Source organism: Phyllobates terribilis, unplaced genomic scaffold (genome assembly GCF_046119375.1).
Source record: "Phyllobates terribilis strain yellow unplaced genomic scaffold, ASM4611937v1 Scaffold_4__5_contigs__length_816908805, whole genome shotgun sequence".
Taxonomy (NCBI): Eukaryota; Metazoa; Chordata; class Amphibia; order Anura; family Dendrobatidae; genus Phyllobates; species Phyllobates terribilis.
Window position 1 is genome coordinate 660,544,772 of NW_027362764.1, and position 25,455 is coordinate 660,570,226.

Below are 25,455 nucleotides of genomic sequence, written 5' to 3' on the forward strand. Positions count from 1 at the left end.
GTAGCAGATTTTGAAAGAAAAAATGTCATTTTCTTCAGTAGTTTCTTTTTGTAGATGAAAAAAAGTTAGTTTTTTTTTAATTCGACAGACACTTTTTGAAGGTCATTAAATAAGGATTGCTTAAAGGGGTTCTCCTGGAATAACACACTACATACATTGCAAAAAGAATACTTCTTTTTCTTTGGCTTTTGGAGTCGGTGTTCCTTACCCTGCCTGTCTCTGACTCAAATCGAGAAGTATACTCTTTATTTTTCAAGTTTACAAGGGATCGCTATATAATTCTATTTCACTGATGACATCACAAGCTCAACCGAACATTGCTCTAATACTGGTATTCCAATCTTCACAAACTCTCATCCCCCTGACTACTATGTCTGTTTTCTGCAAACGTTGTATAAGCTCAAGACTTCTGTTTCCCCTGCAGTTCCCAAGGGTTGCCTGTTTTTGGGTATAAATAAAAGCACTCCTAATTCATCTCATTGACTGAAAAGATTCCAGCAGCAACTTAAAGAGTAAGGGTCCGTATATGCCGACCAGTAAACTTTCACCAATCGGAGGTCATTTCATTGCCAGTTTACACAGGCAGACCAAAGTAAATGATGCTCACTGAACAATGTATACTAGATCACTCAGTGCACATAGGCTGCCATTGTTTTCGACAGTGCCAGTCTTGTTTACACAGGACCATACCCTGTTGAGAACAATGAGTTTTTGAGCTGCGCAAAAGATCATTTCACACGATGAACAAGTGTTTTGCTCATTCATTTGGTCAACGGCATCCTGTTTAAATGGCAAGATATTCGTGAATCGAAAGTTTTTAATGCTTGTTCATGATTATCTCCCAATGTAAATGCAGATTAACTAACCTTTTTTATAAATGTAATTATTGATCATCGTTTGCAAAGTTAAGAATTTTTGTAGTATACTTCATTACCTTCTAATACCTGCTTTTTCAAACACCATGCTTCAGGACTATTTTAACTGCCTAGCTCAAGCTCTTGAAGAATCTGCTTTCCTCTACTAGAATCCACACTCTATTTAGAATTAATTAGTGTTAGGGAATTTTCCCTGTCAGAGCATGGAAGAGGAGACGAGAGAGGCTCAGACCGGGAATTTCCCATACTCTGCAAATACAGTTGTACTCAAAAGTTTACATACCCCAGCAGAATTTTTGCTTTCTTGGCCTTGTTTCAAAGTATATGAATAATAACAAAAAAACTTTTTCTCCACTCATGGTTATAGGTTGGGTGAAGCCATTTATTGTCAAACTACTGTGTTTTCCCTTTTTTAATCTTAATGACAACCAAAAACATCCAAATGACCCTGATCAAAAGTTCACATACCCCAGTTCTTAATACCGTGTATTGCCCCCTTTAACATCAATGACAGCTTGAAGTCTTTTGTGGTAGTTGTGGATTAGGTTCTTTATTTTCTCAGATGGTAAAACTGCCTATTCTTCTTAGCAAAAAGCCTCCAGTTCCTGTAAATTCCTGGGCTGTCTAGCATGAACTCTGCACTTGAGATCTCTCTAGAGTGGCTCAATGATATTGAGGTCAGGAGACTGAGATGGCCACTCCAGAACCTTCACTTTGTTCTGCTGTAGCCAATGACAGGTCGACTTGGCCTTGTGTTTTGGATCGTTGTCATGTTGGAACGTCCAAGTACGTCCCATGCGCAGCTTCCGGGCTGATGAGTGCAAATTTGCCTCCAGTATTTGCTGATAACGTACTGCATTCATCTTTCCTTCAACTTTTACCAAGTTTCCTATGCCTTTGTAGCTCATACATCCCCAAAACATCAGCGATCCATCTCCGTGCTTTACTGTAGGAATGGTGTTCCTTTCATTATAGGCCTTGTTGACCTCTCTCCAAATGTAACGTTTATGGTTGTGGCCAAAAAGTTCAATTTTGGTATCATCACTCCAAATTACCTTCTTTCAGAAGTTTTGAGGCTTGTCTCTGTGCTGTTTGGCTTATTGTAGGCGAGATACTTTGTGGCATTTGCGCAGTAATGGCTTTCTTCTGGCGACTCGACCATGCAGCCCATTTTTCTTCAAGTGCCTCCTTATTGTGCATCTTGAAACAGTCACACCGCTAGTTTTCAGAGTCCTGAATTTCAGCTGATGTTATTTGTGGGTTTTTCTTTTCATCCCGAACAATTTCCCTGGCAGTTGTGGCCGAAATTTTTGTTGGTCTACCTGACCGTGGTTTGGTTTTTACAGAGCCCCTGATATTCCATTTGTTAATTGGCATTATCAATTCCTTGGATATTTTTTTGTATCCCTTTCCTGTGTTATACAGTTCAACTACCTTTTCCCGTAGATCCATTGACAATTCTTTTGCTTTCCCCATGACTCACAATCCAGAAGCATCAGTGACTGGATGAAAGATGCAAGAGTCAGTCTGGATTCCAGAAGCTCACTCAGCTTTTATGCACACACTGATTCCAAGCAAAGAGGTCACAGGTGAGGATGTTACCTTTAGTAGCCATTCAAACCCATTTGTGTCAAATTATGTGCATGTTATCAGGCCAAAATCACCAGGGTATGTTAACTTTTGGTCAGGGTCATTTGGATGTTTTTGGTTGTCATTAAGATTTAAAAAGAGAAAACACAGTAGTTTGACAATAAATGGCTTCACCCAACCAATAACCATGAGTGGAGAAAAAGTTTTTTTGTTATCATTCATATTCTCTGAAACAAGGCCAAGAAAGCAAAAATTCTGCCGGGGTATGTAAACTTTTGAGCACAACTGTAAGTATGGATTTTTGCTGAGCCTCAGTTCAAAGCATAATCTTAGGGAGCTTGAGCTATTCAGTTAAAACAGTACTATGCATTATGTTTAAGTGAGAAGGAGTCAATATAAGGTAATGAAGTATGTTACAAAAAGTCATAACTTGCAATGACAGATCAAAAAATTATTTTAAAAAGATGCACAGGATGCTGAGAGATTCTGCTGTTGCTTTTACTGCAAGTTGATTGATGATGCTGTTCATTTGTAGCGGATTGCACTTCATTCAAGGTTTTAATCTGATGCGACTATACACTGCGACTCTGCATCAGAGGTGCAAGAGTCATGTGAGCATGCCAGGACAGTTTCAGATTATAAGGAAATGAGTTTACAGTGGGTATTCAGACCCCTTTAAATTTTTCACTCTTTGTTTCATTGCAGCCATTTGGTAAATTCTAAAAAGTTCATTTTTTTTTTCTCATTAAAGTACACTCTGCACCCCATCTTGACTAAAAAAAAACAGAAATGTAGAATTTTTTGCAAATTTATTAAAAAAGAAACTGAAATATCACATGGTCATAAGTATTCAGACCCTTTGCTCAGACACTCATATTTAAGTCACATGATGTCTATTTCCTTGTGATTCTCTTTGAGATGGTTCTACTCCTTCATTGGAGTCCAGCTGTGTTTAATTAAACTGATAGGACTTGATTTGCAAAGGCACACACCTGTCTATATAAGACCTCACAGCTCACAGTGCATGTCAGACCAAATGAGAATCATCAGCTCAAAGGAACTGCCCAAGGAGCTCAGAGACAGAATTGTGGCAAGGCACAGATCTGGCCAAGGTTACAAAAGAATTTCTGCATTACTCAAGGTTCCTAAGAGCACAGTGGCCTCCATAATCCTTAGATGGAAGAAGTTTGGGACCACCAGAAGTCATCCTAGACCTGACCGTCCAGCCAAACTGAGCAATCATGAGAGAAGAGCCTTGGTGAGAGAGGTAAAGAAGAACCCCAAGATCACTGTGGCTGAGCACCAGAGATGCAGTAGGGAGATGGGAGAAAGTTCCACAAAGTCAACTATCACTGCAACCCTCCACCAGTCGGGCCTTTATGGCAGAGTGGCCCGACGGAAACCTCTCCTCAGTGCAAAACACATGAAAGCCTGCATAGCGTTTGCTCAAAAACACATGAAGGACTCCCAGACTATGAGAAATAAGATTCTCTGGTCTGATGAGATGAAGATAGAACTTTTTGGTGATAATTCTAAGCGGTATGCATGGAGAAAACCAGGCACTGCTCATCACCTGCCCAATACAATCCCAACAGTGAAACATGGTGGTGGCAGCATCATGCTATGAGGGTGTTTTTCAGCTGCAGGGACAGGACAACTGGTTTCAATTGAAGGAAACATGGATATCCTGGATGAAAACCTCTTCCAGAGTGCTCTGGACCTCCGACTTGGCCGAAGGTTCACCTTCCAACAAAACAATGACCCTAAGCACACAGCTAAAATAACAAAGGAGTGGCTTCCGAACAGCTCTGTGACCATTCTTGACTGGCCCAGCCAGAGTGCTGACCTAAACCCAACTGAGCATCTCTGGAGAGACCTGAAAATAGCTGTCCACCAACGTTCACCATTCAACCTGACGGAACTGAAGAGGATTTGCGAGGAAGAATGGCAGAGGATCCCCAAATCCAGGTGTGAAAAACTTGTTGCATCATTCCCAAGAAGACTCATGACTGTACTAGCTCAAAAGGTTGCTTCTACTCAGTACTGAGCAAAGGGTCTGAATACTTCTGATCATGTGATATTTCAGTTTTTCTTTTTTAATAAATTTGCAAAAATTTCTACATTTCTGTTTTTTTTCAGTCAAGATGGCGTGCAGAGTGCACTTTAATGAGAAAAAAAATGAACTTTTTAGAATTTACCAAATGGCTGCAATGAAACAAAGAGTGAAAAATGTAAAGGGGTCTAAATACTTTCCGTACCCATTGTAAATGCTTACTAAGGCTATGTTCACACATGTTCAGTTTTTCAGTGTTTTTTGCTGCCGTTTTTTATGCAAATTTTCAGCTGCGTTTTGAAGTACCAGCAAAGTCTATGAGAAGCCAGAATTCTCTGTTCACACATCATGTTTTTTTGTTGCTGCGTATTTTGTGCCCCGGTTGGGTTTTTGGAAAATATAACATGTCACTTCTTTCAGCGTTTTTTCACCCATAGGAAGTAATGGGTGGTGAAAAAAACGCAGCAAAAATGCACCAAAATTTGCATCAGCATTTTTTCAGCGTTTTTGATGGCAAAATAGAATGGGGTTCTTTTTTTTCACAGAACTTTATGTACAGCATAAATAGAGACAGAAAGACAGTGAAAAAAACGCATCAAAAAACGCAGCAAAACTTGTGTTTTTGACGCAGCTGATTTCCTGCCAGTGATCAGTTTTGCTGCAGATTTGACATTTAAAAAGCCCAACATGTGTGAACATAGCCTAATACTTAATTGTTACATTTTTCGCACAGTAGCTGTAATTATTGTCATGTTGTCAAATTGGTCTAGGTTGCAGGTTCTGTTTGTACCAGCTGGTTCGTGTAACCCTACCCCTATCAGTGCCTTCGTAATGACATAATTTAGAGGAAGCCTATCACCAGGTTTTGCTGTGTAATCTGAGAGCACCATAATGTCAGAGCAGAGATCCTGATTACAGCGATGTGTCACTTACTGTGTTTTTCTGTTTCAATATAGTGTATTTTCAGCAGGAGATTATCATTAAAGAACAAATGACCTCGTGCCCCCTAGCCCAACCATGGCCCCACCACTGATTTGCAGCTTTCGGTCACTATACAATGTACACAAAAAGCTGTGGTGTGGACAGGGTTATACACAGCTCAACAACCAATCTCTGCTAAATCTGCAGCAGAGAAAACTGTGATTCTATCATAACTGTTGCACCCAAAAAACATCACTGGAATCAGGGTCTCTGTTCCTACCTCATGCTGCTGTCAAATTACATAACAATCTCCCTATAATGCCCTGCAGCTACAACATCACGTGGTCTAGTGCAACCAATTATGGGGAACTATCACAGCCAGTATAAAAAATGGGGGCTTGCCAAGCTGCACCATTTTATGCTTTTATAGACAAGAAAAAGAGATCAGGGCACACAGCTCATTCCACATTGAGGCAGAAAAAGGCAGAAATTGGATTCTGTCAACGCAACTACTGAACGGTACTGAACTAGTGAAGCACATGGAAATTAGGAGTGATAGACTGTGAATAATATTTTCAAGTGAGATAGGGACATCGTGTAGCTGCATAATTAATATGATTGTGAATTCATTGATAAGTGATATACTGCTGTAACAGCGTCTTAATAATAGCAGGGTTTTTTATCTTCATACACTGCAATTGCAAACCAGGAAGGCAGTTTTATTCCCTGTGTCCTAATTTTGCTACTAAAGAAGAATCCTGAAACCTAGGCTTGTGTGTCACGGACAGAGAAGCCACATTTTTTTTTTGCCAATACAAATCACAAATCTCCAGAATCTTGAAATTTGAAACCATCTGTCTACCTCACAATAACTGCACAAAGAAACATTTTTTTCCATTTTTTTTTTTTACATAACCAAAACCTGCTGACAGATTCCCTTTAATACGTCACTTACTAATGAATAATAGCATGAAACACATTGCTGCAGCCAAAAACAGCAGAGGGTTTACCACAATTTGTCAGAGTTTAGTGATGCAGTTACTGAATATTAAATTGTGTTTCACCGATAATAAGAAACATGTAGCTAAATGCAGACAGTTTTGCCATGCGGTAAATAGCCAGGTGCCACATGAACCCGTCCAATGTTTGTTTGTTGTCTGAGTGTGTAGACATAGGTACTTTGGTTGGAACTGCTGATTTCCAGTGAACTAATCTGTTCACCATTTCTTTCTCCATGTGACCTCCATCCCATGCGCTTCAAGTATAAGTGTGAGTTAAAAGACGACTTTTCTTGGACTGATTGTTTGCAATGAAGTATGCATAATTCATATTTTTGATTACTGGCTCTTTTTTTACCTCTAAAATAGAAATTAGTAATCTGCCATGGAGACAAAGTTAAAATTGTCTTTCTTAATCCTCTTCTAAAAAAAAAATCAGCAACTGTTAAAAAAATTAACACATCAATTATATGAAGTAGATTCCTCTACCAGGAATGTTTTGTGTTAATTAAAGGGAAAGTGTCACCCCCTGGGCGATATCAGATCTCTACCATGGCCATACAGGGTATAGAAAAGTAAATCTATACATACCTGTGTAAGGTGCCCCAGCGAGTTGTAGCCCCTGCTCACTTTGACACCGTACAGACAATTCGTGTCCTCCCTCTGATGTGTGGCTGAGTATGTGACATTCTTCACTTACTTCAGAGCATCCGATCGCGGCTGTCTCCATGCCTTTCTCTTCTGGAACCCGGGCAGCAATAAATTCAGAGGACATGAAGTTCTTAACCATAACTTGGATTTTACTTGGGGGAGAGGAGTATATACAGTATTTACACTCTGGTACATTGGATAAGGCCCAACAGGTTTTCATCTCCCATACAGGTGCTAGAAAGCTCTTCAGCCCTGGTGCCCTCTTTGGGTGAAGCATCTCTCTAACTCTATTCTCTAGCTGAAGAGAAGTTTTCCTCACCAGCGACAGTGTATCCAGATCCTATGTCTCCCTCACGGCTTAGACTGGAGTCCTATCTTCCTCTGCTACCTGCAGACTAGACGTGCCCCGGGTCCTCAATACCTCCGTTGAGTTTCTCCGGCTGTCTGATGGGACTCCTGCGTGAGGAGATATTTACACTGTTGATCCACTATCTGAGAGTAGGAAGCTCCCGTTTACCCTAGCAGCCAATATCTCTGACTGTCCATAAGGCTTCCTATCACAACTCTGACAGAACTCCAACTGAGAAAATTCTCCAGACGTTACCTAGGATGCCCCACCCCTTGCAGCAGTTAATTCCTCACTGCCATTCTGGTAGCAGGCTCTCACTAACAGCTGCGCCCGACAGTGGCATCTTGTGGCCAATTAAAAGTACTACAGCCCCACAAGGAAATATATCCGGGACAAACTTTATACACACTTTATGCTTGATCATGGCACTAAGTTCCCCCTCTATTCTACTGGCTGGATCATCACAGCTACCCCCTTAACTGGACCTAACGGCAGCTCAGAGAGATCTAACTATGGGAACATTCTCTCTTAACTCTTTCAGTGCCAAAGAAAGGCTCCGTCCTTCCCCACTACTACACATGTATGACCCATAGCAGAGGTCTGATTGCAGAGAAAAGCACTTTAATCAATTATTTTTTCCACTGGCTTGGCAAGCAATCCCCGCCTATCTGCTTATTATTCCCCTAAATCCCCGCCTCTCTGCTTAATTATCATATCCCTCCCCTCCCCTGCACGTCACAGGGCCCTGTGACGTGCACTGTGCTCCCTGACTTCCGGGCATGTGCAAAGCACCGCTCCCATAGAGCGCTCTTTGCTTCATCCCGGCCCCGTCTACCTGTGCTCTGCGCCACAGGTTTCTATTGCGCAGGCGCCAGGGGGTCACTGTCACTTTCCGGCGCCTGCGCAATAAAAACCTGCGGCGCAGAGTACGGCGAGACTAGGCCTGGATGAAGCAAGCGCGCTGTATGTGAGCGGCGCTTTGCGCATGCCCGGAAGTCAGGGACCACAGTGCACTTCACAGGGCCCTGTGACATGCAGGGGAGAGGGGGATATGATAATTAAGCAGAGAGGCAGGGATTTAGGGGAATAATAAGCACCTAGGCGGGGATTGCTTGGCGTCCCCTGGATGCCAAGCCTGTGGAAAAAAGAATTGATTAAAGTGTTTTTCTCTGCAATCAGACCTCTACTATGGACCATACAAGTAAGTATAGATTTAATTTTCTATACCCTGTATGGCCATAGTAGAGGTCTGATATCGCCCAGTGGGGTGACACATTCCCTTAAATAAGTTGGGCTAGTTTACATTTCCGATGTGACATGTTTATGTTGACAGTAACATTTTGTTAGCCTACATATACAATAGGTTTGTCCCAAATTACTTTTTATCTAAGAAAAAAAATTAGAACGATTGAGAAACATATTTCTAAACAGATAGTTCTGAATTTCAGCCTGGCGTGCCCCAAACACTGGAAATACATATAATGGGTTCAAATCAAAGGGGTATTTCCATTTCCTAGATCCTATTGCAAACGTAGTAGGTATGATAATAGTATTAGCAAATACCTCCAATTAGAAATGTAGTATAGTTCTTCTCATAAGCTATGTCGATTACCCCATGTGTAGGACATTACAGTAGCTTAGGTATCCATGGTTACGACCACTAACAAGTAGCTAAATGTCACTATAATAATAATCGTAACCATGGATACCTAAGATACTGCAGTGCCCTGCACATGGGGTAAACAAGATAACTATACTACATTTCTAATTGGAGGTATTTGCTAATATTATTATTATTACACCTATTACATATTGGGATAGGATCTTGAAGATGGGAAAACAAAGTAGAAAATTCAAAGAAGCTGAGGCACCAAAACTGCAGGTTCTTGATAACAACTTGAACTTTATTCTATATTAGTTAATTGTTGGGTAAACAAGTATTTTTAATATAAAAATATCTATTACGTAGATTAGCCCTGAAAAGGGTTGTCCGTGACTTTAATTTGATGGCCTATTTTTAGAATATATCTGATCAATGTCTGATCGGTGGGAGTGCAACACCCAGCCCCTCTTCCCCTCTGCTGTTCCTGGCATTGGCGGTGGCTGCAACTGCTCAGTTGAGTTGCTGCACAGCTTCATCGATGAATTAGTGGCCATGGCTGGGTACTGCACATCCTCCCCTATTGATTTGAGTAGATGGTGTATGTGCAGTACCCAGCTATGGCCACTATACTGATGACAGCTGTGCTGTGCAGTGCTGCAACTGAGCAGTTCTGTCTGCAACCGATACCAGGAACAGCTGATCAGCGGGAGTGCCATGTATCTCACCACCACCGCTCAGACATTGACAACTTAACATAAGTATAGGCCATCAATGTTAAAATCCTGTACAACCTTTTCAATAAAAGATTGCATTTTCATTTAAGTCTTACCTTATGTATTTTACAAGATATGCCTTCGATTAAAGAGGACCTAACCGCTCACCTGATATGTCTAATAAATACTTGTATTACTCATAATATAATTATTCTAATCCATCTTAGAACTGTACATTGTGCTGCTCCTTTGTTATTCCTCCTAGAAATGTATGAACAAATAGATAACTGGTTTTACCATTTCCCTTGTCAAAGGGATGTGTCCCTACAAAGTCAGCGCTGATTTGACAGTGTTAGTGTATAGGGTTTTGTATTTCTAGGAAGAATAACTGAGGCATAGCACAACACACAGTTCTAAAAAATGATGCTCCATATTTGTTGTATTATGGAGAATACAAGTATTTACTAAACCTGACTCCGCTGCCAACTCCTCTTTAATGGAAGGTTCAGCTTGTAAAGTACCTACAAACTATGTTGTATTTGTCTGTGTGTTTATGGGTCTGATATGTACGTGATGTACCTGTACTGGATTGAACATAGGAGAGCTAAGTATAGACTGATGCTGTTGAGTTAAAATATAAGTTGTTTAATTGAGGAGCCTGTAACTATCAGAATACTTGCGCATAACCCCAATGTGGTGCAAAATATAACTGTAATAATGCCCTAAATTATCTTACACTGGTGCATTACTGCCATACAGAGTTATGTGAAAAAAGACAAATATGTATAATGTATGCAGATATTCACATACCACATTACGGTCCACATATATTACATACCAGAAATTATTGGATCAATCCCTGGAAAATTCAAGTTGAATTTCCTGAAATTTCCAGATTCCTGCAAATTCAAACAGTTTGCTATTCGATTCGCGTGGATTGGCCAAAAAGAAAAATGCCTGGTACCATTTCACACTCTGCTGAAAAGTCACAGAGCACACTAATGATGGCATGTACGGCCAGAAGGGCTTTCGCATTATACCCTACAGCTATCACATCACATGGTCTAGAGCAGCCAATTGGGGGAAATATCACAACCTGTATAAAAGATGGGGGCTGGCTAAGCAGAATTATTTTATGCTTTTATTGTCTGGAAATAGAAGTCATGGCACATAGCTCATTCCACATTGGGACAGAAAAAGGCTGAAATTGGATTGTGTCAAAACTACTGAACAAATTAAACCCCTTTAAACTGGGACTGGTAGTCTGTCTGTGAATAATAATGAAAGATTCAAGTGACTGTAAATTCATTGATCACTCAATGATCATTGTAAATTCAGTGATACACTGCAGTAACAGCACCTTAATAACCGCAGGTTGTTTTTGTCTTCATACATTGCAATTGCCAACCGGGAAAGCAGTTTAATACCTTGTGTCCTAACTTTGCTAGTAAAGAAGAATCATGAAACCTAGGCTTGTGTGTCACTGACAGGAAAGCCATAATTATTTTTTTTTCTGTTAATACAAATTACAAATCTCCACAATCCTGAAATTTAAAACCAACTGTCTACCTCACAAAGTGTCCTACAATAACTGCACAGAGAAACACTTTTCTTGCATATAATTGTTTTTTTTACTGCAATGTACAAAAGTTCACCATTTTATATATTCACCACATTCATAATGTCCTTCTGTAGAACTTTACACATTATCCAAATTCCATACGATCCTCATAGAAATGCTGATAGCTTGACTTTCTCAAAATCCATAGCAAAATGTTCACAGAAGCTGGAAATAACACGCCAATTTAGCTAAGTTTTGGAGGAAATGTATGCTTGAGAAAGGGGTCGTTTCCCCTGAAAGTTGGCCGGAGCAATATTATGGGCAAGTTGGTGTTGCATTTAGCCTTTTTGGCTGTCATGTGAACCCTGCCTTGCATTTGTGTTAGGGGACCTCCTATTATTATACACCTATTTTCATGGCAATTGGAGGCTTTGCAGTATTGCGATTCTCAGTAAATTGTATTCCTCGGGAAAATTTGGCAGAGCCGAAGAATTTAAATGACTCCATAATTTCTTTTACATACAGATCTAATGTATTAATGAGTTAACCTCCACTGGGTTGCTGTAGCTGAGTTTTCAGTTTATATTGTGATTGCTTCTATGAGCACCACATATTCTTGTTTTTATTCTACAAAATAGCGAGGTCTATATTCTCGTCAATAATACGTTTTCATGAAATTTAATCTTTATGGAAAATTTTGGGTCATATATTCATAGTGGTTATGCCTAAGACTGAGCAAAATCTTTTGATGTCTTACGACACTTAGAACATCTGTTACTTTACACTGTGTCACATTTTCTGTGTTTTTTATGTTACCAAGAAGTATAGCATTTCATAAAGACTAATAAAAAATGAGTTGGTCCCACGAGCGCGTTACTTTTAACATTATCTAATAAAGCTTGCGAGGACATTGTACTCAAAGAAGGTTTCCAGGTATTCTTTGAGAATTTTATGTGGTACCTGCCAGAAATTATGAAATGCAACAATAACGGGTTGGTTAATTGCCTCCAGATCCATTTATATATTTTTTTCTATTAATCTTTTTACTATTTTTGTGTGTTTTGAAGACCAATTTATTACCAAGCTTTAGAAAAAAAGTCTCCTTTAGTCTAAATGGTTGTTTGGTATCAGTTGAAAAGTCTGAGGTCACTCTAAGTGAGGGACTCCAAACTCTGCACACTGTCACAGTTCCCCCGTTTACATTGTGTGGGTGGTAAAGTTTTACACTCCTGGTTGGCTTATGTGGTTCGTGGACCCACTGTACCACAGACCGGACTTACCCTGGAGGGGCTTGACTAAGCAGCTACCTTGATGTTCACTGGAACCCCTAGTGGTGAGGTCAGGCTTGTGTGGCAGGTAGCTGCCAGGTGCCACTCCAGAGCAAGGTCAGGCAGTAGTTGCTGACCTCAAAGGGCTGAGACGTTACTTCAGATTCTCAATGGGGCAGGACGACAACTTGGGACGAGTTCAGACTTTGCCGACAGAATGGCCACTTGGGACAGGTTGTCACTTGTGCAGACAGGACGGCCACTGGGACAGGTTGTCACTTGTGCAGACAGGATGGCCACTGGGACAGGTTCACACTGTGTAGACAGGTTCATACTGTGCAGACAGGATGGCCACAGGGACAGGTTCACACTGTGCAGACAGGACAGCTCCTGGAACAGGTTCAGGAGAGCCATAGGGACAGGTTCAGAGTTCTGGCCCGGGTATTCAGCCCCCAGGGTGGCAGACAGGTACCACCGGTGCGGCCACGGGGTACAGGTACCGCAGACACAGTTTCGAGATTCGGACATCGGTGAAGCGGTCACAGGAAACAAGGACTAACTATGGCGGACTAATGGGACACAGGATACAGGATACCATAACAGGCTAGGGATGGAGGATCTGGCAACATACTGCTGCATACACACCAACCACCTAACACAGAAGTATAGGGGTTGCTTTGACACCTCCCAATTGGGTAGGGTGCCTTTTATACAAGATGTCTCCCAGGTATTGGCTGGGAGACACCTTGCAGGTGAACACACATTTAACTAAATGCCTCCCTGCCTTTGCTGGGAGCATTTACCATGTGCATGCGCTGCCCCTTTAAGAGCAGGGGAGCACGCATACGTGCCCTCTAGACACGCCGCTGGGACACAGTGTGGCAAGCACAGCAGAGGGAGGAGGCAGGAGCTCGCCGGGGACTTCGCCGCGGGCCGGGGCAGTGAGTAAGCCGGCGTCCCTGCATGGAGGGAGAAGGAGACACCATGCAGGGGTGCCGGGCATAGTGCTACATAAAGTGAACACACATGTGATCTGCATACTTCTGAACACGTGAAGACTAGTCTCACCCTGCTTCTCTCAGAAGGAGAGAATTGAGAAAACTGCAAAAAACTAGTTGACACAAGAGCACAAGTATGTTAATCGAATACATGTGATCATGTGAAACCCCACTCCCACACAGAGAATATAGGTGAATCATAATGTATGATTGTTCAAATATACATGAAAGGAGTGTCTTTTTTGGTATGCATATATACTTACTGTATATGACGCTATGCTCAAACTTTTTTGTTTTTCAGCTCTAGTGATAAATAAGCTCATAGAGAAAAAGCTTTCAATCACCCTCTATCCTTTCCTGACCTCCGATAAGATTGTTAATTGAAGTGTGATGATAGGGAATCCTAATGATGAGTATATTGTCAAGTATATTTTATTTTTCATTTTGGAGTCACTTTCTAACTCTTTGTAAAAGTCTTAAAAGTTTAGCGGATCATAAAATCCTGATTTGGCAGTTCCACACCTTCTTTAATAGGTTTAATTATTTGCAGAATTTAGGTTATGTCTGTGCCTATAGTGTATGCCTTAAGGCACAGCCGGCTCCATAAATCAGCTCTTCTTTTACTGATAATAAATAGAAGGAAGAATTTGCAGAAAAAGGTCCCAAGTCACATTATGAAATTCATATCTCTCAAGGGGAGGAAAAAAAATACATATTTTTAGGCAGGCAAATAGGTAAAAAGTATATCCATGTGTGCACTAAAAATAAATTGGAATGTTTTAAATCTAATGGATGTAGATGCATTTACCTCGTTGTGCCAATACCCCTTGAAGAAAGATATTTGAATCTGCATGGCTTTTGATACCTGTCTAATAAAAAACATTCTTAAGTGTGAGTAAATCTTTTTTTTTCCTTCCTTATACAACCATAAAACATTTTCCTTTCTGAAAAGTAGTAAAGGAGCGTGCACCTGGTCTTAGCCGACTAAGAAATACAGGATACATTTTTTTATTCTGTATTTTAAAATGCTTTTTCAAAGGACAGTATCAAAATGAAATGAAAGCTTAATGACTTGTACTAAAATGTTTGTTTTGCTTTCATCTAGTTTCTGGGTCAGTTTTCTCTGTTACCGCTGAGTAATCAGTAAGGAAACCTACCAAAAAAAACGTATGCACGGTAAAAACAGTGACTTTGTGAAGCACTATAGTAATGCTAGGAGTATTCTCTAGAATTGTGGAGCCATTTCAGCAAAAACTGTGCACACTGGCATCACAGTGTTAGAAATGGCACATTTTTTCTGCAACTCTCTGTGCAAACGTTGTTTGATTTTTGCTGCTTTTATACCAGCTTTGCCATCTTTAGTAAAGTGAACATGACGCGCCCCCTGGGCCGTGGGGTACTCGGCAGCCGGGCCGATAGATGCAGGGGGTGATATGTCACAGTGGCTGGCCCGGTCCGTGACCAAGGGCGGTCAACAAAAAGGGGGGTTTTCTATTTATAGGGGATTTATGAAGTTTGTGACGCCACCTGTGGAATGCGGCTAAAGGGAGCCGCTGCTGCGGAGCAGTCCTCTGAAGCTGATGTTACTGCAGCAGGGATGGTGTGACTCTCCACACACTAAGAGCTAGCTCCAGGGCAGTGTGGATGATGCAGGTTGTGATGCTGGGCGTTGTAGTGCAGGGGGAAAGATGGCGCAGCTGAAATAATGGACGGAGGCCGTGCGGTGCAGTCATCCGAGTCTTTCCTCACAGTTCTCATGTACGTTCCACTGGTACACTGCGCGGGTGCCAGCCTCCCATGTCACGCTGCGTTGACAAGACCAGGGGTTCAGCTCTTCCTCAGGTATGTTAGGAGCACCTGACGGAACCCCTCTTTATGTTCCTCTCTAGACCGACTTCACGCTGGGTCTTCTCCCTCCTGCCCTGCGCTTCCCACACACACAGTCACGTTCGGGTGCTCTGAAGTCCCTCTGGGCAACTTGGAGTTCCCAGACCTGCTTGACCCTCACGGTGACTAGAATGAGGCTTTGGCAACTGAACTATAAAAGCCAGAAGCCTCCGGTTTTTCCAGCCGAGACCTGGAGTAACACGGCTGGTCCAGGGGCCAGTCCCCTTCTTGCGGCCTGATCCCTCTGTCTTCTGACAGATTCGGGGCGTACGGGTGCCGTCCTGCACTCGCTGTACCCCCTGGGATCCCTTCAATAGAATGGAGCCTTTCTCCTCTGCTCCCCTCCTGGGCCTCTAGCACTAGGCCCCAACTTGTGGAGCAGAGCTCCTAAAGAGACTCTTCTCTTAGACTGTCTTCACTCTCTCCTCTCACTGACTGACCATTCTGTTCTGCCACCCTAAGATGGCTTCCCTTTATATATCTCCTACAATGGTGCTCCCCTACTCTGCTTCCTCCACCCACACCCACTACTGGTTCCCCCTACCTTTGGTCCCCCCACTCCAGCCAGGGACAGGGCTCAGCAGGAGACACAGTGCATCTTGCCCTTCCAGCCGGCCTGGAGCAGTGTAGTGTTGAATGCGGGTGTTGGGGTTCCCGGCAGCACTCCCTCCTTACCTGAGAGAAGGAGACACCACACCTCTGGGTGAGGTGCAGTACCTCTGTGGCGACTGAACCCTCAGGGGCGCCACAAACAGATTATAGCAGGGGCAGAAGTGTGTGGCTGAGCCAACAATTCATCATGATTTATTCCACAGAGGGCGCTTAAATTGCAAACAAAAAACAAAAAAGTACCAAGTACATGACTGGAGAAGATGTCTTCTGCTGGTGCACAACAGCTTAAAGATGCCCCAATTCACTACAGACACATGCCTTACTACAGCAGACTTTGTATCAAGACTGACTTACAAGATACCAGTCTTTTTAGACCGTGGTCATTTTAATAAACTGTAGTGATTGTTTAATTTATTTTATTTATTTATTTTTACTCGCTTATATATCACCATTAATTCCACAGCGCTTTACAGACAGCATCATTACTGTCCGTCCCCATTGGGGCTCGCAATCTACATTCCCTATCAGTATGTCTTTGGAGTATGTGAGGAAACCGGAGAACCCGGAGGAAACCCCCACAAACATGGGGAGAAAATATAAACTCCTTGCAGATGTTGTCCTTGGTGCTATTCGTGATTACTTCTTTAGTCAAAATGAGTATGATTTGCCAATTGAGGGTATGTGCCCACGATGCGTCCAGGCCTGCGGCACAGACGATGCGGAAGAGCCGCCGGCGACTTCCGCTCATCTGTGCAAATGAGTGGCGCCATTTTTTTTTTCCACATGCAAACTTTCCTCATAGAGGTTAGGTCTATGGGGAAAGCCTGTATGCGGACCCGCAAAAGAAATTGACATGCTGCGGTCTGGAAAGACGTGCCGCATGTCAGTTTCCGTGGGTGATCCGCAGACGTATAGTGGACATGGGATTTCTACAAATCCCATCCACTATGCTGTAGCATCTGGCCGCTGCGGAATTGACGCTGCATAAGTCCGCAGCGTCAAACCCACAGCGGCTCCGGATCGTGGGCACATAGCCTAAAGGTATTTAGTATTTTATTTATAATGACATGTTCTTCCTATTTTTTCTCTTTAAACACATTGGTAAATGGTAAATAAAACAAACCTGTCATCTCAAGTGACTTTCCAGAATAAGCTGTCACGTATGAGTGTACATGAGGAATAAAACTGTTTATGATCATTATTTGACTTGTATCCCACTTTTTCACCAGTTTTATCCTCTGCTATATCTGTAATTTTCAATTGCTGGTGTGTTTCCCATACACAGCACATAGACCCTTGAATGAGTCCTGCTTTTTTGTCTTTGTGTACCACACGTTCAGAAGCAATGAACCCTCACTGAACTACCTTGCAGCAAGAGACTTTTTTCCATCCACGCAGGCCATCTTCAAAGTGCTTTTATTCCCATTACGGAGAATGTTCAGAAGCAGCAGCAGCACGGAGGACATTGTATAACAGTACTAAGCAGTGTAGCTGTGAATTCAGCACTGGAGTGAAGTAAAACATTTTACTATATAGATGCAGCCTCTTCTCTTCCTCTCAGTCTCCTTTCTGTAGACTTACATAGACAGCTGCAATCTGATTCCTCAGTGAGATGGCAGTTAATCTTCTTTTGAGAAAGATGGATTTACATTTTTTTATAATGTGAATAATGAGTTCAAGAGGCAGGAAAAGGAGAAGAGATTGATTGTAATTGGAAAAAGAAGCAGAATTCTCTGATAAGATGTAATACAAAATTTCTTCTTATATTAGCTTGAACTATTAATTTATGCAAGTGAGTGTAACCATTTAAATTCTAAATAAAATGTAATATGTGAAAGCACTTATTAACACAAGGTTTTATTAGATCCTATTAAACAAAATGGCACAAAAATTGTGTGCTGTTTGGCTAATAGGAGTGATCAGAGAATAAGTGAGTGAAGTCCCCCACGTATGCACATATACAGCTGGCAGCTGTTAAATACCATCCCGAACAGTGGGGAGATGTGAGTGAATGCTCATTAGTACATCAAGCTAATTAACTATTTCCGGTATATTCTCTGATGGTTCCTGTAAGCCAAACCATTGTCTGATTGCCTTCACTAGTAATATATCCCCAACTTCCCTATAACTTGCTGGAGACTCTTTCCTTTAGGCTCTTGTAAGCCTGGAGGCCTTATTTTAGTCATTTGAGTTTATTGCCAGTGGACTCTAAAGGCCTACAAGATGGACCCGTCCCACTATTTTTGCATTTGTGCATGGTGATTATCAAATTGTTATTGGTTGAGTGGGCTCTTCTGATGTCTCAAGAGGGTTCCAAAAAGTAGAGACCAGTGGTGGCCAAGTAAGCTTCAGAAAAAGATCTGCAGGACATTGTGAGAGGGAAAGAATTCATTTTTTTTTTTTAAAACCAGTCTGAGCCCTTTTAAAAATAATTTTTATCCTCTGGAAAACCCTTTAAGGCACAAGTGTACGTGGTGCTAAGTATGACTAATCCATAAAGTTTAATGAGTACTTGGTACATTTTAATGAAGGGGGGAAGAAATGAAAAATTCACTGCTTCCCTTTCAACCGTTCACAAATTTTATGGCTGCATGTTTCCTTCTATTCACCGTCTTGGCAGAAAATTGTTCTCTGAGAACATTTAAAAATATATATTTTCTTTCCATAAAGATTTTTTTTGTTACCACAGAGGCAATGTTTTCATTAGAAACTGTTGAATTCTTTACGCTTTGTGCTAAGGGAAAAAAATAGAAATTGGTGTTTGTTCCAATCAGTCATATATATGCTTTAAATGTAAAACATATGTAATGTTCTGCTGCCTGCGCTGTCATATCCATATTACAGCCATATATGGGATGAATTAGGCATCGTGCATCCATACATTTGACTGAAACTAGAAGAGCTTTTTACAGAAACGTGATCTGTTCCCTCAAACGTTGCAGCAGTGATTGCTCTTAATGCTTTTTGTCTTTTTACTTTACATACGTTTTGTTATTGTAAGGAATCGAAAAATGTTAAGCTGATCTACCATCACTATATGCTGTAACCTTGGCTGATCTAGGGCACGTTCTTGTTCTAGATAATTGGTGATGCAAATATATAGAGAAGTGATGGGAAGTGTTGAAGGTTAATTGTCACTACGTTTAGTTTTCCTACCATTGGGCTGCATAAAGCGGCATTGACATTTATGTAAAGATGTCTTAATAAAATATGAAATATATTTCTCAGATTTATTAGAAATGTTCTTTGTTTTTGTTCTTATAAAACAGGATTAGAATTGCACATTTTGCAGAGCTGAATTTGTCAACTGATGGAGATAGCCTAGCCCCATAGTCTGTCAGTCCAACAGAGGCTGCAGATGAGCGTATGAGGAATCATCCGAGTTTCATCCAGAAAACTCGGACAATTTTTTTTCTAATTTTAATCTGCATTTCATTCGTGTCCATTTTTTTTTAAGTCCGTGTGATGTCTCTGTGACATCCATGTGCAATCCGTTTTCATACAACTACATTAAAAAATGTACAAAACAAATAGTTTCCTGGGTTTATAATAGAAATAAATCCACAAAAAGCTGATGCCACCTGGATGTTCCATGTGGGATCTTTTATTTTTTATGCATCCATAGTCATGAATGGGTGAGTCTCATCAGAGACTCAGGTCAAAGTAGTGCATGCTGCAATTTCTTTCTCACGGAGAGTCGGACTGAGAAAAAAATCGCCCATCTGAACAGCTCTATTGAATAACATGCGTACTGGACAGCACACATCTGATTTATACACTCGTCTGCATGAGCCCTAATACACAATGAATGTTGTGTTAGTGTACATGAGCAGCCATATAATTTTTTTCGTTCCTGATCTGAGCTAGGAGAGACTAGAAGTGATCAGTGGTGAGACCCCAAGAGATCAGACATGTATTACCTATAGTATAGATAGATGATAAATGTCATTTTGGGAAAATCCTTAAAGTGAACCTGTCAGCTGATTCATGCTGCCCAATCTATGGACAGTATGTATCAAGCACTGGCTGTATGATCTCAGCTAGATCTTCTTTACTCTGAAATGCTGCAGCTTTAAAGGGAACCTGTCACCAGCAAAAACACTATTAGCCTCCAGATATGGGCTTAATCTGCAGGTTATTAGCTTTACTAACCTGCATGAAGCTGAACTCTGTGGGAGAAAATTAACTTTATTCTCCCCGGCAGCGTTTGGGGTTCAGTCACCGCTCTGAATATATAGAGTGGTGGCTCCAGCACTGACTGACAGCCGGCCCCAATGCAGAGCGAGTGTCAGTCAGGGCTGGGGGCACGGTTACTGCAGCCACTCTGTCTTCTCAGAGCGGTGACTGAACCTGAGCCACCCCCGTGACTGAAAACCTGAATGCTGCCGGGGAGAATAAAGTTTATTTTCTCACCGCAGGTTAGTATCACTATTAACCTGCAGATTAGTCCCATATCTATAGGTTAACAGCTTTTTTGCTGGTGACAGGTTCCCTGGGGACCAAGACCATGCTGTAGTCTATTCGGGCAGGTAGGTCCCTGGTGGCTTCTCCCCACCCGCTGTCCTACGCTGTCATCGGGCGGGGATAAGCTGCTTCTAAAGTATGTATTTCTCTGAAACGTTTCAGAGTCAAACATACATGGCTGAGATCATACAGCCAGTGCCTGGTACACACTGCCCACAAAATAGGCAGAATGTATCAGCTGACAAGTTCACTTTAAATGTTAAAAATCGAGGGTGCACTGACTTGGGAGGGACCATGTGAGTGATGCTGAACCAGTGGGGTGGTGGGTGGGAGTGACTGATGAGGTGGTTACTACTAATGGGACAAGTGTCTTCTCTTCTTTAATCAGAATGCTTACTAAATAAGTTACCTTAGACGTCTTATTGATAATATTTAGACCTATTTGGTGACAATATTTACCATGTCCGAATAACTATGAAAATGTTCTGTACTATTTCCTCTTTTATTAGGTTTCTATAAAAGCAGAAACTAATTTGACATTCATGGATACATTTTCGAGCTATACTGATCTCAATCAGGAGAAGTTCACCGAGCTTGAAATGGAAAGTTTGAACCTTAAAGATAAGTTGAAGCTTAGTGTTCTGGAAGTAAGTAATAACAGAATAATGGTATTTTGTATTTTTCTAATGTGGCAAACCAACACACCACATATTGTATAATTCTGCAATAAGAGTTAGCTTTTATAAATTCAAATAGACAAGGCTATAAAGGGGTAAATTGACTATACTTCCAAATTGGGAGGTGAGCGGGGCCACTAATGTCACAACTACAGCGATATGCCGGCTCGGTGTGCATGTGCCAGGTATTGCACATTTGTCCTATTTATTAGAATTCGTCTCGCTTGTGTATCAGAAAGTAAGTGGGGCCGATTTTATTACATCTACAGATATCGCAACTCGCTTGTAGGTATCTTGTTGTTCTATATATTAGAGTAGGACAGACGCAAAATACCTGCCGCTCAGAAACACAATCCGGCAGATATCCATAGAGGTAAAGTCACCAGGCCTGCTCAGTTTCCCATACAAAAGTGAGCTGAGCCGGATTACTTCTTTACAGGGGTTGTCCACTAATCAGACAACTCCTTCTCAATCACCATAGTTCCCCGGTGTAAAATAATAGCAGATATACTCGCCTCCATTTCCAGCAATGTTGGCGCTTGCTCTATTGGGGCTTGAGGACGAAACTGGCACTTGGAAGAAGTGATAACTTGTTGGTGCTCTCTGACTTCCTATGATCATCAGTTTTGTCTGAAGGAAGTGAGAGGGGAGCGACCAATGATTGGCTGCTGGGTTTGTGGGACATAATAATGTAAACCGAGCCCCAGGAGAGCAGGCACTGACATAGATGGAATGGCACTTGCAACAGAGGTGGATATAACTGCTATTATTTTACGTGGGGGTATTATGGTAATTAAGAAAAGGTTGTCCAAGTAGTGGACAACCCCTTTAGGCCACGTGCGCACGTTCAGTATTTGACATCAGTATTTGTAAGCCAAAACCAGGTGAGGAGCAATCAGAGAAAAGGTATAATAGAGACAAGTCACCAATTCTGCATTTATCACCCACTCCTGGTTTTGGCTTACAAATACTGAATCCAGCAAAGTGGATGGGATTTATAGAAACCTCATGCCGACTGTTTATCAGACTTTTTTCAGCATGTTTTTTGGAAACCAATTTTTTAGGGATCATTTCTACCATTTTTGAAGACGCTTTAAGGGCCCTAAGGCTGTGTGCCCACAATGAATTTTTGGTCAGTTTTTGAGGCTGCATATTTTTGCTATGCACAAAACACTGCCTCTTACAGTTCCAGCAAAGTAGTCGGGATGTATGGAAATCTCATGCCCACTGAGTTTTTTTTTCGCCCAGAATAAAATGACCTGCGGTGCGTGTTTCAATTCCGCAAAATGTCAATTTCTCTCACAAGTATGCTGAGTATGCTGTTTTTCCCCATAGAATTGAATTAAATGCTGAAAATCTGTAGGTAAAAACCACATGAGTTTCCCCTGCAGAAACGCACTAAAAATACATGTAATTTGCAGATGACTATATCAATAAAGTTTTGACAAAGCCAAATACTAGGAATAATCAAAATCAAACCAGCTTTATTCAAAACATGACACACCACCAAGAGACAAAAACCGCAGCGTTAAAAACATGATAAAACATGTAAAAAAAACGTAAGTAATCTAAATAACTTAATAGGTGCAGAAATGCTGTAGAAAATTTGCATTATCCAAAACTCAACATTCTCACCATGAATTAATTCATAGTGGAATGAATAAATGAAAAAGGAGGGCTCACAAGGGAAGAAGAAGTAATTGACATTTGAAGCTCAGATTTGGCTGGAAAAGATTGCATGTGCCATGTCACATTTGCAGAGTCCCTAAGGTGTCAAAACAGCACAAACCCTTCACAAGTGACATCATTTTAGAAAATAAACTTCTTAAGGAATTCATTTAGGGGTGTAATGACCATTTTGAACCCATAGTTGATACACAGAATTTTATTACAATCGACCGTGAAAAGGAAAACTTACGGTTCATTTTTCCATTAAAATATTTCTTTAGCTCCAAATTTTTCATTTTTACAATGGGTCCTAGGAGAATACGGATAGCACATCTAAACAAAATTAAAAAATACTGTAAAAGTAAACCAAAAGGAAATTATGAACACTAGGAGAAGCAAAATGAGAATACAAATGTCCAACATTTGCAGGTCAATCTTTGCAATTGTAACCTCTGTAGAAGCCGAAATGATCTTAACATTTGAAGCATGCTTGCGTAATAATGAGGAGGTCACATACAGTTACGTCATGGGGAAAAACGCTCACCCTGTCAAAATACATGGTGACCAAGTAAAGATGGCCATAGTCCCTAAAATAATAATAAAATAAGCAATACTTCCCTACTCAATTTGCTTCTTCTCCAGCGCTGCATCTCCTGAGGTTCCTATAATTGCTGCAACCGTGATCTTACAAACAGTAAATTGTTCATGTGACCACTGCAGCCAATCTGTGCGTTTACATGAACAATGTATGTGACATCATAACTGTCCATAGTTCGATTTTTAAAAGTCCAGTACAACACCTTTAACGTATTTACAGTATTAGTGGTGATTTGTGGGATTGCCATTTTTATTTAGACTTGTTTAGTATTTAGTGTATTTTCTGAGTTTTTTTTTCTCTTATGCTTAGTTATGCCATTACTTAGATCTAAAATAGCATCCACAAACCAATAGTGCATACTGCATCTATTGGCTAAGGCTGCGGTCAGAAGGCCGTATGTTCTCTAATGCGAGAGAATTAGGCCAATTATGCTAATGTCACTTGGAGCAAACTCTGTTAGAGTGTGATCTGATCTGAGTGTGATCCCCACACTTATGGAGAAGATGGAGAACATAATTTCTCCATCTTCTCCATTGTCTCTGTCCTCATAAATCAGACTACACTCGAATGACATCCAATTGCAGTCAGATGTTTTACACACACTCATAGACTTGTATGGGGGTGCATGGTCCCATTATATCGGATGCCCTCGCCGAATCTGCATGAGAAAAAAAATCGCCGGTCAGCACTGCCCCATAGTATAACATTAGGTTGAGTGCTATCCGACAAAACATCGGATAACACTTGGCCGTGTTATACGCTCGTGTGAGCGAACTGTAATAGTGACAGAAATATAGTGACGGATCACGTGACCCTCCCCTATGCACCAATGGACCCCTACCTATTAGGACAATAGAGATCTCGAAGCGCTGTGGCTGCAAGAGAAACAAAGAGCAGAAGAAAGCGGTCATCTGAGCTCCTGCAGTTGCTGAGTCCTGTGACCACAGAGGGAAAATGCATTGTTACAGACAAAGCAGATTTAAAGACCATTGTAAGAGCGATGCAAAGAAGACATTTACCCCTTTTTCTGTACACAGGTTACATTACTCCACTTTACTGGTGAATCCCCTGCTGTACAGTCACAAAGCAGCAGAAGAACATTTAGCAGTTTTATGAGTCTCCGTATGGAAAAGGCACTGTATAAATCTCCACCTAATACGGCCATACACACAAGACTGCTACTTCTTTTGTAATTAAATAAGCAATCGGTACTATTTATTTTCCTCCCAATCCTGATACAAAGGCTTGTTCTACAGTTTTGATTAGTCTTGTAGTCTCCAGCACCTGCACCATGTATTCAGTAGACTAGTTAATAGCCGCTCATTGTAAATGGACATCACAACCCGTCATAAATGTTAATGGAATTTTTTACATTTATATTTTAGAGTTTTTTATGTATTTATTTCAGAAAAGGTGTTGTTGTATATGACATTGGTTGTATAGAAAGATACAATGACAATACCTGCACACATCTGACAAATCTGATACACTGTACAATAGATAATGCTTTTTTGCATAATTCTAAGTATTGCGCGTCCGCAACAGTGCGTGACTTGCTTTATAGCAGTTTAGGGAAGACTTGGATATGATATTACTAAGCAAGTTGTACTAAGTAGGACTTCAGAGGAGAATTGGGACTGAGCTATTTCCATTCATATTGTTACAGGTCCGGGTGGTGGAATCTCTGTGCTTCGGTGCAAAGAGGGACCAGAGGGGTGTGACTAAGTGCCTACTCGGCCCAACCAAGGTCACACGGCGGCTTAGTCGACTCTGTGAACCAGGGAGGAACCGGGCAGGTGGACCAGGTGCCACTCTGGGACCGACCTTGTGTGAGAGCAGGTGACTCCCACGGGTCAGTTGGCAGGAACTGACCGGTACAGCGGATGAGCTTGACAGGAAGGTTGACGGGTGGTCCGGGTAGATAAGCTGGCTGGTTCGGCAGATAGCCAGACGGGTGCTCTGGGTAGGC

The 25,455-nt window shown here is 41.4% G+C and overlaps 1 protein-coding gene across 2 annotated transcripts in view; it reads left to right on the forward strand.

Annotated features, from left to right (window-relative positions):
• The window catches only part of LOC141264476 (uncharacterized), a 497,614-nt gene that overhangs the window by 250,145 nt on the left and 222,014 nt on the right, over nucleotides 1-25,455 (forward strand). For both annotated transcript variants that reach the window (XM_073676751.1, XM_073676752.1), the window contains exon 19: nucleotides 21,053-21,190. In XM_073676751.1, coding sequence (XP_073532852.1) covers nucleotides 21,053-21,190 — 138 coding nt within the window. The remainder of the gene's footprint in view (nucleotides 1-21,052; nucleotides 21,191-25,455) is intronic.